Genomic DNA, 14190 nt, shown 5'->3' on the forward strand with positions numbered 1-14190 from the left:
ATTAAAGCAGCATTGGATGACATAGATTGGTGATGTAAAAGTATGTTTTTCACAACTTCCTGTGCTTTGGTTTGAACACAATGTATTTGTATTGTCATTCAGAAAATTAGCAAGCTGCTACCCTGAACAATGAGACTGAATAGCAGGCAACACATAGACACCACAGTAGATGTGTCAGCCTAACAACACTCGACCAAGCAGATGGCATAAAATGAAGATCATTTTGAATCTAAAACAGTTATGGATTTCAGCTTTAACAAACATCAGTCTTGTATTCTTCTGACCTCCTGCTGCCTTTTATCTTCAAGAATGACGTCTCAAACACAGACAGGCCTGCTGACTGTTTTGCTCCATCTGTTACTGGTTTACAGAAGTTCAATTTCAACTTAGCCCTGGGACACACTGGGAGGTGGAGGAGAACGGGGGATGCTGAAATTCAGTGGTTGAAGTTGTGCAGTTGTGGAGGGAGATTCATGGGACTGAGGAACAAGGACTACTGCGGAGAGCAAAGAACAGTCGAGCTGGTCAACAAGGCACACTGGATCCTAATTAAGTTACCATATCTGTGGGTGTCAGAGGCATAGACAGAGAAGCCTGGGACTGAGGAACAAAATTAGTGAGCTAAATCTGAATGTCCTGTAGTCAGAAAAGGCTGAAGAGGCTGTATTTCCTTCTTTACCTTTTTCACAGCACACATTTCACTTGTCAAGGTAGGAAAAACACAGGTGTTACTAATAACATTAAAAATGGCTCTGCTATATTTAAGTGTCAGTGTGACAGTGAGGCAGCATGCACAATACCAGGACCTGGAAACCAAAACAACTAAATGGAATTTAGCCTTCATTCATTTTTATTATTTACAGTTGTGCTTTTTTATTGTGACATGTCAAAATGTCTTTCATGGAAAAAAAAAAGATATCTGCATATTTAGAGATAGAAGGTTAAACTTTCTGCTGGCTGCTTGTGATTGTTGTGGACAATTTACTAGCAGATTATACTGTTTTTTAATTTCCTCCAATATTATGATGAGGAAATATACTGAAATGCCCACGTTATGGGAAACCTCATATTGAATGCTGATAGTGAGGGTTATTTCGTTTCCTCACAAGCAGTGACAATGACAAAGTTGAATCACAGAATGAATGTGAAAATGAATGTGCATGTGTGTGTGTGTGTGTGTGTGTGTGTGTGTGAGAGAGAGAGAGAGAGAGAGAGAGAGAGAGAGAGAGAGAGAGAGAGAGAGAGAGAGAGAGAGAGAGAGAGGAGAGAAAATGAACCTGAAAGTGAGTCCGCAAGGGAGCAGGAGAGTGAGATAGTGAGACACAATGCAAGAGAGTGATATGACATTGCTAAATTCTCCTGGGGGTCAATTTAACTCAAATAAAAATCACAACCACCGTCAGCCTCTCAGAGCTGTGTGAATCTATAGTTGACTCATCTATTGGTATGTTTCAAAGCTTTCTACATGCACAATCAACCAAGGATGCTGAGAAAGCTGCTGGTAACTTGGAACATGGCATCATTTCAAAATGAACATTGTAATGGTAGCAATGTATAGTTGTCAAGTACATTTTCCTTTTTGTAATGTGCTGCATATGTAACACAGTGCAACCTGAGGGTGCTTGTCACAAAAGCGCCTTTATTTATTTGGAATGGATTCTCAGCTCGACTTCATTCTTCAAAGTGTGTTTGTGTATCTATACATGCATGTGCTGTACTGTATATATGCACAGAGTGAGTGGGGGATAGAAAGCATGCGAGAGACAACATCAGAGGAGCTGGCTGGAAGCATTTCAAAGGTGTGTTCTGTTCCCTCAGGGGAAGGAGGAGACAGCTAATTACCACTGAGATTTCCCATTCTCCATCTCTTATTAGTCATTTCCTCATTACAGGCAGGCGTCAGGCAACCAGCCAGAGAATAAAACCAACGAGTCCTCTGTCCTTCTTGTTTTTATGGCACCTCCAGCAAGACCTTGCAGTTGTACCAGTGTTAGGGAAGCCCAGCTGAGTTTAAAGGTAATCTGATAATGTAAAGGCAATGAGCTGATTCCACTAAACAACAGCACCTCGTCCCAGGGTGCAAGCCTGCTGCTGATTTTATTGCCAGTGAATGTTAAGTGGTGGTGAGCGTTCTTTAATTGTGGCCATAAATCAGTCGACCAGGCACAAAAAAGGGTTATAAGAGAGAGAGAAAGCGAGGGAGAGACTGTCTCTATTGAACACAGAGCTCACCTGAGGCACACAGGCCCGCTGGACATTCATTGGCCTTGTGAAGGACAGCAGACATCACAATCGAAACCTCCTGTTTTTCATAATAATGTGCGGACGGCCTCCTCCCAGAATCCTCACCACATCCTGCATCTTTGTCCCTGAATCTGACAAAAATGAAGGTCTACATCTCCCCACAAGTAGGTGTCACCATGGAAACAACGGTTATTCAGTGCGCTCAACAATAGCCGTTAAATGAAAGGAGCTGTCTGATGGAATTAAAGAGTAGGCTCGGTCCCTCTTTTTCGTGCACTAAGTACTTACAGCATCACCAGCCAAACCACACAGGGCAAATATGTACACAATACCCTACATTTCATCAAGCACCTCAGTATCGTTCTTTCATTTCTATTTATCCTTCCTGAAAAACATTGTGCAGTGAGAAAATGTTTTGTGAGCTGATCACTGAAATGTTTGCTCAGAGGAGGCGGAATGATTTAAAAACATCTATATACACACATACACATACACACACACATATATTCACATTCAATTACAGAATATGTCATTTTTGACAAAATAATTACAACAATAACAGAGCACAGAGATTGCTTCATTTAAATCGTGAGATTTATTTACCTAACTGCAAGACAGAGAGCGTAAACTACAAGAACAGAGGTTTGTGCAAATGCAGGCTTGCATATTAGCATATCATAAAATCCAAAGGAATGACTGCACAGCACAGCTTAACAATAAAAGTAAGCATGCAATAAATCCCTTTTTTTCCTTTTGAAATAATCAAATATTTACTAATGATGCATGGGTTGCTTCTTACCCACACGGCCTGCAGTTATACAAGTTGCATATTAGGGTTATGGGCTGTAAACCTTGTTCTGATTAACAGTGGGTGGGTGAAATAGAGGGAGAGAGTATGGGAAATTTCAAATACATCAGCATGGTGCGAAACCTATGACTTGTTAATTTTGTCTGACAATGGCGCAAGTACAGATAAGGGGAAATTAGCAGCTCAGTGGATTCTCCCCAGATTCTTTTAATCCACTGTGCAAGATGGCCGCATGAACTGTGGTCTTATTGTCTTCAGTGTTTCAGTTCACTGTTGTTTGCACCACTATGGCACAAATGATGGGTTCCCATTAAGACATGAGGGTAGATTTTTCAAGCTGTTCGGAGCTTAGACAACACCACATGGCACCACATACTTGGGTTCAGCTCTTGAACACAAACAATGATATTCTTTGAATACTGTCTATACATGATTGGTTGTAATGATCTGTCAATCAACTTAAATTAATTAAAGATAGCCGAGAGCAAATATAATTCACCCTTTTTAACTTTTAACTTAATGAACACTATACAAGATAAATAATTTAAAATAATTTTATGAGGCCATGAGAGCTTGTTTGGGGTAACTCTGGTGAGGCATTAAAGACCTCTGCATCACTGTTTAACTCACATTACCATAAGACATCTAATACATTTTGTAATTCAGACGATGCCCAGAAGGGCATAAAACGTTTGCATGCCTCTATTGGCGTTTGAACCGAGAAAACACTTATTTTGGCATTTCTGTATCACTTAAATGATAATAAAAACAAATTAAAAAACAAACAAAATAATGACTTATTAGATAAAGGAGTCACATTTTGTATCTTCTGAGGTCAGTCATCTATCATTTGTAAAATCATACCTCATAAAAATGTTAAGAGAATGGGGTATTGAACCATTTGAGCCCGTGCAGCTCATTACCTGAGGCAAAGTAGCAATAAGGTGATACAGGTAATAGGGTACAAGGTGTGAATTGCCATGTAAGGCACGAATCATGGGAGTAGTGCTGATGCCTTTCAGACATATGCAAGCTGGTTTATCCTCAAGGAACAGAAATATTGGTTGATATCTGCCGTTCCTGCCTTATTTAGTCAGAACCCACTAAAGATTTATGGGAAAGCACAAAGCTGGTTTCATGGATAAAGGCTTTCAAAGATTATTTACTTTTTTTCAGCATCATAGCATCTGAAAATGGCACACAACTTTTTGATGTAAATCTTGTGAGAACCAGTAATCTGTAAAATGACAACTACAGTTGTTACATGTAAAGAATCTGGAATGTATGAAAATAAAGGAATGTATTGACATGCTAAGATAATTATTCATCATACAGAAAAGACAAGGTCTTTCAATAAATTACGAACAATGTCGAATGCTGTTTATTCCAGCAGGGTATTTCCTAATTTATGCATCCCATTCCCACCCTGTTGTAAACCAGTCACATGGAGCTGAGTTTCAGTTGTGAGACCATAGTCCCTCCATGATCATCTACATTCGAGAAACTGGCTCCAAATCTGAACCTGCTGAATCAATAGACCTCATCCTATGAGCCACAGTGACAGAAGAATCCTCAATAGTTGGGATCTTCAAAGGAGTTCAGAGAGCAGCCAGCAGCAGTGCTAGCTGTGTTTAGGTGCATTCATGAGTCAATAGGCTGTATGTGGGGAGGGCTGGTGAAGCTCTAGAGGACAAATCAAAGTCATATTAATATTTGTAGCTTGGAGGTGTATGTGTGTTTGTTAGATAAGCTGTAAACACTATGCATTTAATGACAGTGGCAGCTTGGTTTCTGGCCAAGAGAATTAATCACCAGTCCGAGCACATATACACCATTTAAGATAAATGCTAAAGCACTAAGCAAGTATACAATGTACTGAGCTATTACTAGAACAGACGCCAAATAATGAACTATCCAGCCAAACCACACAATATTAGGGCTTATAATGTACAGTGTGCAGTCAGGTCCTAAAACAGTGGAGCATTTTTGTTGTTTATGCTTTTCTGTCAGACTTACTGCTGGGATCAGCAACAGTTTGGGCGCTTTATTCATAAAATGTTCAAGTCTTACAGAATATTATGCTTTCTTTGGATCTAATGTTGAATGTCAGTTTGCAAATGTAATCAAAAACCTCAAACTCAATGAATGAGATAGAATTTGTGTGGGATTAAATTACCATCAATCACCTACTCCTGAGGTGAAATCATCTGTGTTAAGAAAATGTTTGCTTGATAAAGCTAAGACTTTCTTTTCTTTTCTTTTTGATGAAGGGGGTGCTTGAGGTTCCTTGCACAAGAGACACAAATGTTTAAATGCCAGGAAAATGCTTTTTTAAAACTGTTAAAAGATGTAAACTATTTATTATACTATATTACTATTTAACTTCATAACTTTCTTGTTTGTGTGACTTTTTCCACACCCTTTGAAAATGTACTTGCATGTGACTTGATCACATAATCTCTCCTCTCTTGTTTTGTTACATGCCAATGTTCACATGTGCCTCAATCTCTGTAGCATTAACGTTTAGAAATACTGAGGCCAAAATACGAGACAGTGTTTTCTGACTTTTTAAAGGCTACATTTTGAACACATTGAAGACAAAATGACAGTTCTGGCAAGGAGAATTAAACTGAAGGTTAAATCTTTTGAATAAGATGTACATTGTAAAGCTCAAACAAAAAGCTATAAAAGCAAATGCAGCCATCTGATCCAATAAATAAAGTGATGCTTCAGGCAAGGTTCATTTAGATATGACTAGAATATTTTCACAGAACTATTTGTTTCGGAGATGCACATTTAATATTTTAAGCAAACCTTTTTATTTTAACACTAATTTTGTGGTAAGACACAACTTTTCAAAGATTACTGAGTAAATGATATAAAAATCATACATTTTTTATATTTATTATATTTTGATGTTAATTTAACAAATTCCATATCTGGCTTTAGAAACATTTCTGTTTGTGTTGCAGCACTTACTGTGATCGGCTTTGTGCTTTCATTTGATCTGATCTGTGAAACATCTTGTGGAATTATCGTATATGGGGCATAGAAAGAAGCAGAAAGGAACAAATGATGAAATATACTGCAGAAATATGAAGAATGCTACCACCTCCATGACGGTTGGCTTAGGGATGAAAACAATAACGGACAATGCAGAAAGGAAAGGATCCACCTGGCATGAAGCATGATTTTCACAGCTTATATCACAGCCACTTGACAAAAGATAAAAAATAGGATGTGATCATTCTTCTTCTCTTGGAGAAATATGTAATTTGAGCCTTGATCACAGCTAACCTTGGAAAAAGGCAGTCCTTTGCAACCTTTTGTTATGGCACAACAATCCAGTAACATTTCCCAAGTCACCCTGCAAGCCAATGACCTCACTGTATATTCTGCTTTGCTGTGACTTGTTAGCGCCCAGTTGTAACTGAAAAAACATCATACAAAGAGCTCTAGCTGTACCCTGGATCGCATTTTGATGAAGTTAATAGGTCACTGGCAGTTTTACAGGTATACATGGTGCAGAGGTCTGAAGTAGTCAAACATCAGAACTAAACAAAGATTTTTCCATTGTTCTTGTTTTTAAGAGGGCCCAATTACTGTGGAATTAGCTAATTATTGTTATATAGCTAATTATTTTACAAGTACAGTACACTAACTTGGCAACCTGTACTGGCTAACTGCCAAACACAGACATTCACAGATACTCAGCTTTGCTTGTTCATGGTTTTTGCAGTTGCAAACAGGACATTTTTTTGTTTGTTGAGAATGGCTGGTACACTTACGCTTTTAGTTGCAAGCAATAAATTATAATAATTCATTTATATTTTACTAGAAAAGTGTAGCATTTATGAATTACCACTAGTCTGTCACTATAGCTACTTGTGGTAAGTTAATTTGAAATTATGATGTGTGTCTCTGAAAATATTGTCTGTAATCTAAAATAAGGCCAATCCTGAAGCCAGACAGACTCAGGTATATGATGGCAGGTCAATGTAATAATATATCTACATTTATAAATGAAGCATCTGTGATTAATGTATAATATTTCGATTAAATATTGTTAGCATATTTGAGGGTTAGGGTTAGGGTTTGGGTTAGGTTTGAGCAATCTAATTTCGATTGTGATATACTGTACAGTAAATCTTCATCTGACGATGGTATAAAACAGAAACAGTAATACAGGGGCTGAATTTCAGGGGCAGAGGAATAATAAGCCTCCATTCAATCATTGGATTTGTACTGAGGGATTGGTGTGCATGCATAAAAATTGGGGAAAAAAACCTTTAGCATTTATAATCCTCCAGGACTCATGATGCTGAAACAGCTGGATGGTCAATTTGTACAGCCAGGCAGAAGTGCTGAATCCACACTGAGCAGAGAAATATAACGCAGTTTCTGTTGTACTGTCCTTGTGTAAACACTTTGATAGGACTGAAAAATGAAATAAATGAGTAACAACACATTTAGAACTTTTTCTCTTCAGTTCTTGTCCAAAATGTCGAGGCATGCGTCCTCTCTCCCTCTCAGTTTACTGGACTGGTGCTGTGGTCAAAGCTTGGTCCCCATGACTGGTTGGTGTGGTTATTCTGTTGGGGTGGTGGCAACTGGGCTGAGGATGGGAGTGTTTAAGTCCCTCACTGGACACATGGGGGAGATGGCCTTATGGCTGTAGTACTCCACTACTTGCTTGGGCACCTCTGCCAGGACACATTTGGCCAGGGCTGCTGGTGAAGCCTGCAACACAGACAGAACAGCTGGGGTTCTCAGAACTGTAAAATATAATTTTAATCTAAGATACAGAACATTTTAAAATGAAGCTTTCAGGGTTTTTCCAGATCTGAGTACAATGGAAAATGATAGGAATACTTGTAAGGAAGAATCTATATTTGTTATGTTTCTCCAGATTTGTCACCCATCCGTTTATGGTAAATATATGAATATACATGACTTTTGGTTGATGTTTCTGTTTAGAACATGAGACACGAATTCCAAAATAGACAGTATAATTGTACAGCTGAAATATTACTGACTGCATATAGCAACATTAAGAATACATTCTTGTTTGAAGAAATTCCTGAATCTGCTCCAGTCCATGATACCCATCTGCAGCACAGGCATAGCCAGCAAAAGCTGTCTGTTTACTATTTAAAATGAAAATGGAGGGGGATGTTATATAAAAGGGTTTAATGTACAATTGGCACTGGCACAACAGTCAGAAGAAGTACAGAGTTGAAGAGAAAACTGAAGGCCAACAAGTGAAGACTGACAGTCGGAGAGAAAAACTGACCGTTTTGAAGTCTCTGAAGGGCACGAACTGCACAATGTCCCTGAGGACAGGCTCGCCCTTTGGTGAGCGTAGGACTCCATCATCTCCATCTAAAATCTGCATGTCTGTGAAGTCCGCATTGCCCACGCCAACAATGATAATGGACAGAGGCTGGTAGGAGGCTCGCACAATGGCTTCACGCGTGTCCGCCATGTCTGTTACCACACCATCCGTCAGGATGAGCAGGATGTGGTATCGCTGGAAGATGATAAAGTGGTTCCAGTGCATATTAATCAGTGTTAACATTAACCCCATTTAGCAGCAGTGTGTGGTTACAAGCAAGGAGAGTCAGTGTGTGCAGCGGTCTGAAGCTGTTAACAATACTGATAATTTTACAGCCTGCACTGAGTAGACACATTTATTTGTAAAGCACTTTAAACAAAGTGATACACAAAACAAGAGAATCAAAAACAGATTAAAATTTAGCAAAATAAAAACAAACACAGAGAAACCACATTACAAACTACAACATAGACAATATACGTGTGTTTGCATGCGTGTATGTGTGAAATTAATTTCATGTGTCCACTGAACAATATAATGTGAGTAGTACAGTACAAGAATATTAACATGCTGAAAAACACTGTAATCATTTCTGATTGGTCCCATGAGTTGTACTGAGATTGTTGGTACCCTGAGGGTGTTTATGTGTTACTGAATACCCTGTCCTGTGTGTATTTCTAAAATGTGCCCTTGTTTACTGAGGCTCATTTACTGATCAAAAGAAGAACTGACATTGAGGAGTAAATAATTAGATGAAGGTCAGTGCGATTTCAGGGGTGTAATAGTTCAGAACACGATGTCCGTGCAGCCAGGAGGTAATTTAAGATGAACAATAGATAAAAGACTTGTTTTTTTACTCCCAAAAGGATATTAAGTAAAGATAAGGAGCACAGTTACTCCATTAGACACTTTTGTTAAATCACATTTTAACTGCAGTTCATGAGTTTATTTCTGACACACACAAAAAAAAAAACATCATTGTATTACTTCATTACATAATCTGAAGAACAAGAATTTCCTCTTTAATGGACTCCTTCTTTTGAGCTGTAGGGCATCATTACTATAAACAGTGAGGTGAACCAGAGGCTGTTCACTCGGGGAACTCAGTGGGAGGCACGACAACAAAGCCGGTATTACATGCATTTCTCATAGAGTATAAAAAGACACTCACAGAGGCATCTTTAATGTTGCCGTCACCTGCTGCCAGCTTGGCTATCCTGTTAATGATGGGAGAAACATTGGTTGGGCCATACAGCTGGATCTTAGGAAGGCAGTTCTGGTATGCCTCAACCACTCCTTGGATCCCTGATCAGAGAGAGCACAGATAATATGGTCAAAATAAAGGAAACATCAATAAAATTAGCTATGCTTGTCGGCAAGCAAGCAACTGTAAACTAGAACATAAAGTCATATGAATCAGCCACTGCAAAATCATCTATAATTTAATAGCAAATAATTAAAAGTGGCTTGAGTATGTTTTCTACTGTCACAAGTTAAAGAAGATGAATCCGGTAAAAGAAGCTACATTTTGAATTTCAGCTTATCTGTGTGTAATTAAACAAGTAATAAATGATGAAATCTATAAACCTAGACACTAAAACATGAACATTACTGTGACTGACTCTTGATTAGGTACAAACCTAAAGAAATATGCGCACAGAACAGAAATGCTAACAGAAGTTGGTACAGAGGAGCTGGTTCTCTTCTTTACTGTTATGAATAGGATCTTATATTCATTTTGCTTGAAATTTGTAAGTACATTTTTTACAGTACTTGGATCATTATTAGTACACACTGAACACTATTCTGGTTTGAAACTCAATAACTCAAATAAAACAAATCTTAAACATAACTGACATTTTTAAGCAGTGGTGTTGTCAGATTACAGATGTTAATTCTAGTATCATCAGCATAGAGATGAACTTCTCAGGGAAACTGGTGTACATTAGTCTTTCTTTCTTTGTCCCCAGAATACAATACTCAAGACACATAGTACTGGACCAAAATTTTCACACAGCCTTACCTTCACATTCATCATCCTCTGGGTTGAAATTAATGGCATAGTCATGAGACACCTGTGGATGGAAAAAGAGAGAATTGTGACAGACACTGCTAATTCACAAAGCTAATCTTTCTCTGACAAGGGGGCACAGTACTCTTCTTTTTTTATATTATTTTGATGTTGTATCAGAAATGGCTCCCACGTTTGAAAGACATGGAGTTAAAATGTTTTTCTGTTGAAATTGTTGGCAACGATTCTGTTGAGAAGAGGGAACTTTTAATTATGTCTAATAGAAACAGCTAAGAACTCAGCAGAACAAAGGGAGACAAAAGTAGCCCAAACTGAAACTTGGAAACTAAGTTTGGGTGCATTAGTTTTCCTGCAAATTAATTTCAGTGTAAGTTTGAAGGAATAATTTCTGATGACATCTACAAAAGTACTATTGACTAGTGACCACATCAAATGATACTGGGAGTCAGTTCACCACTAGACAGGCAATATTACAATACAAATAAAATAAACGCATATGTGGAAGACTAACTTTTGCATGAAATTATGCCTGGCGTGCCCCAGTAGCTTGCTGGTTAAGATGCATGCCACATAACTGCAAATTCAAATTCAGCTGTGGACCTTTGTTGCATGTTGTCCCCCATGTCTGTCTCCCTTAATTTCTTCTTCACTGTCACTGTAATAAAGAGGTGCAATGGCCTGAACATCTTTTTTTGCCAGTGTGCAGATTTGGTTTTGGTTGTATTTACAGTGACCACCTCTAGCAAAACAACAACTTTTGCTGCACACAACGTGACATCTGGCATCCTGGTGGATTGTTTTGTAACATTGGCAGAGTATTTCTACTGTTTACCATGCAAAACATAGGATAACTGCTGATAACTTTGGAGAGTTGTAGAAGCCTATTGGTGAGTATTAGAAAATGTTGTGCAGTGTTTTAGAGTCTGATAAGCCTTTAAATGGATAAATCTATTACTCCAACTGGACTTCCTGGATTGTATGTCATTGTCTCACCAGTATCTTAAACAACACACTTACCAACGTAGCCCCCTGCTGTTTTAATGCAGGACTGTTTTCGGTCTGAATCCCTACTAACATCCCGAATCATCACTTGAGTAAACCCCCTTCTTCTATCTGGTTTGTTCTCACTATTCAAATGTCAGATTGACTTTGTTTATCTCAAAGCTGTTTAATTGGCAAAAATGAAATCCCCTTTTCGATGCGTCCTCTCACAAGAAACAGTTTTTTTCTACAAGCACCAACTGTCAGCCAGATCAGTGACAACTGATTCCTCTCCAGCTGGCTACTTTTTTAAAAGTACTTTTTGTCTTTAATATGATTAACCCCCTGAATTCAGTCAGCGTATGGATAAATATGAAGAGCCCAAGAGTAATGAATCATACAGATCACCATTTAATTTTTTGCACTGGGACACAGCAAGAGAACAGATCATGTTTTGTATCTCAGATTACAGGCCTGTTTCACAGCAGACCTTTTAGACATGACCTAGCAGGAAATGCACAGGTGTGACTAATAACATTAATAATGGTTGTCTTCCATTTAGGTGTTCCAGTTCCAGTTCCCTGCTATTGTGCTTGCTGGCTCACTGGCAGGGGTTACAGGGACACTTAAGGGGAATGAAGCATTATTAAGCATCGTTAAGCAACGTTATTAGTTACACCAGTACTTTTCCTGCTATGACAAGTCAATCATTTAATTCTACAATCTCATATCCATCGTGTTTTTTAGCTTTGCCTGTTTGCCCAAGGAAATAAGTAAGAAAATAAATTATGTTTCTGAGTGCAAGTGCAAAAACAGAACTCCTTAACTGTAAGGTTTTAAAATCTATTGTCTCATTCATCTTCTTACTATGAGCAAATGGGATATACATTACCACAAAAAGTTTTTGTAAGATTTCTGTATTTGTGTTTTTGTTTGCACTTTTCTCTCTGGTTTAAAGTGGGTGGGGCTCATTTGGAAATTTGGAAAAAAAGGTGATGTCACGTGCTTCTGAGCACCAATTAGGATTTAAATCAGATGACAGTTGTGTGCAACATTTGCTTATATTGGCAGGTTACTGTCAGTCAACTATGATCAAACCACGGCCACACAGTCCTCATGGAACAGATAAGCTGAGTTTTTGGCTTTTAAACTCTTAATAAATAATACCTGAGGAGGATCTTTTCCAAAATTTAGCTTGTAGCATATTTGGTCATGAATATTTAAGGTTATAGACAAATACTATTTTTCAGGGGCTTTCATTAACTTAAACAATGGGCCATATTGTTTGCAGTAAAATGTGGAACTTCCCATTAAATCAGCATCTGATGCATGCTTGGCGGGCAAATGATTTTCTAGGGGGGTTTTTTGTAATCACACTCAGTATGCATAATGTACAATTAAGGATACAAGAGTGCAAAACAACACATACTGAGAAAGAGCCCAGGTCCATCAAACTTGCAAACAGGATTAACCTGTGTGTTTGTAGATACAGTCCATGATTAGTCTAATGACTTAATTAGCATTCACCTGCACCATCACTAACAATGTGGTAACAGCATGCAACAAATAAATTTTGACTTCTGCAAAGCAGTCACTGTCATGGTAATTTCAGAAATTAATAGTTTGTATTTACTGAGCCACAAATCCTTGCATAATTGAAATGATAATTATCACTGTTTCATACAAGCACATATAGTACATATTACATTCATACATTAAACACAGGCCGTTCTGGATTGATAGAGTATCATAAAGTATAGTGATTCAACTGTGTGTGTGCGTATATGTGTGTGTGTGCGCACTCACTCCTCACATTTCAGACTTCTCCCCAGGGTTCCTTTAAGAATCACTGAAGGCTTTTCGTTCTTGAAGTTCAATTTGCTTAAACAAATGCTCTCACACTCATGAATTCTTGTGTAAACTGAGCATCAACACCATGGGGCTTTCATTTCATTGGAACATGTTATTTTCTCGAGACAAGTTGATGTTTTTTAAGACAAGGAGCTTTTGAATAAAAATAAACTCAATAATTAGTTTTAAATGTGAAATTTTGACAGAATGATAAATTGTGTCATAAAATAGGTCATGTAAATCAGCTGGCTCGACGTAAAGTCCCAGGGTATTGGAAAATACCAGGATCCAATAAGAGCACATGAATATACAGTATGCATAATGTTGGTCGTGTGAAGAAAAGGTCAGTGAAATAGAGTAGAGTAGAAGCAAGGTTGAAGGTAGAAAAAAATAGGAAAGCAGAGATAAGAACTGAGATAGGGCTCACCTCATAATTCGGAGGGATTCTGGCACCAAACCCCAAAGCTGAAAATCTTTTGTCACTGAAATGACAAGCAAATGAATTAGTCATATATAACAGTTACTATAGTTTAATCTGTTTTAGCTTTTGACAGTTATCTAAAAAATATTGATGGTTTATCCATCTGTTCACATTTCCAAGAGCAAATCCCCTGCTTGTTTGAATTTCATAAATGTTAAAGCCTGAATTACAATTTGAAATATGTCCCACGGTCCCTGCAGTCAGCATTTGCACCTGTTCAAACACTGTCTGATAGTCTCTGTCTTCTTCATTTTTCATTGTACCATTTAGATGGGCTGATATTACTGTAAGAGGCTCTGCTCTTCTGGATTATGTGTTCCTATAGTCAGAGGGAAGGGTGGCAAGATGAAGAGCGGTCAACACTTGGCAATGTAATCAAGTGATGAAGTGTCTACCAACAGCAACTAAAAGTAAGATGGTATGATGTTAATGTTATGCTTATCAGAAGACAATAATGC

The 14190-nt window shown here is 38.1% G+C and overlaps 1 protein-coding gene across 1 annotated transcript in view; it reads right to left on the minus strand.

The window, feature by feature from the left end:
* Positions 1-2881: 2881 nt before the first annotated feature.
* The window catches only part of cpne7 (copine VII), a 32777-nt gene continuing 21468 nt past the window's right edge, over positions 2882-14190 (minus strand). The window contains exons 12-16 of the mRNA XM_042419567.1: positions 13679-13733; positions 10411-10462; positions 9559-9692; positions 8346-8582; positions 2882-7792 (exon numbers count right to left, since the gene is read on the minus strand). Coding sequence (XP_042275501.1) covers positions 7640-7792; positions 8346-8582; positions 9559-9692; positions 10411-10462; positions 13679-13733 — 631 coding nt within the window. The 3' untranslated portion in view covers positions 2882-7639. The remainder of the gene's footprint in view (positions 7793-8345; positions 8583-9558; positions 9693-10410; positions 10463-13678; positions 13734-14190) is intronic.

The sequence above is a fragment of the Thunnus maccoyii genome, chromosome 1, assembly GCF_910596095.1.
Source record: "Thunnus maccoyii chromosome 1, fThuMac1.1, whole genome shotgun sequence".
Taxonomy (NCBI): Eukaryota; Metazoa; Chordata; class Actinopteri; order Scombriformes; family Scombridae; genus Thunnus; species Thunnus maccoyii.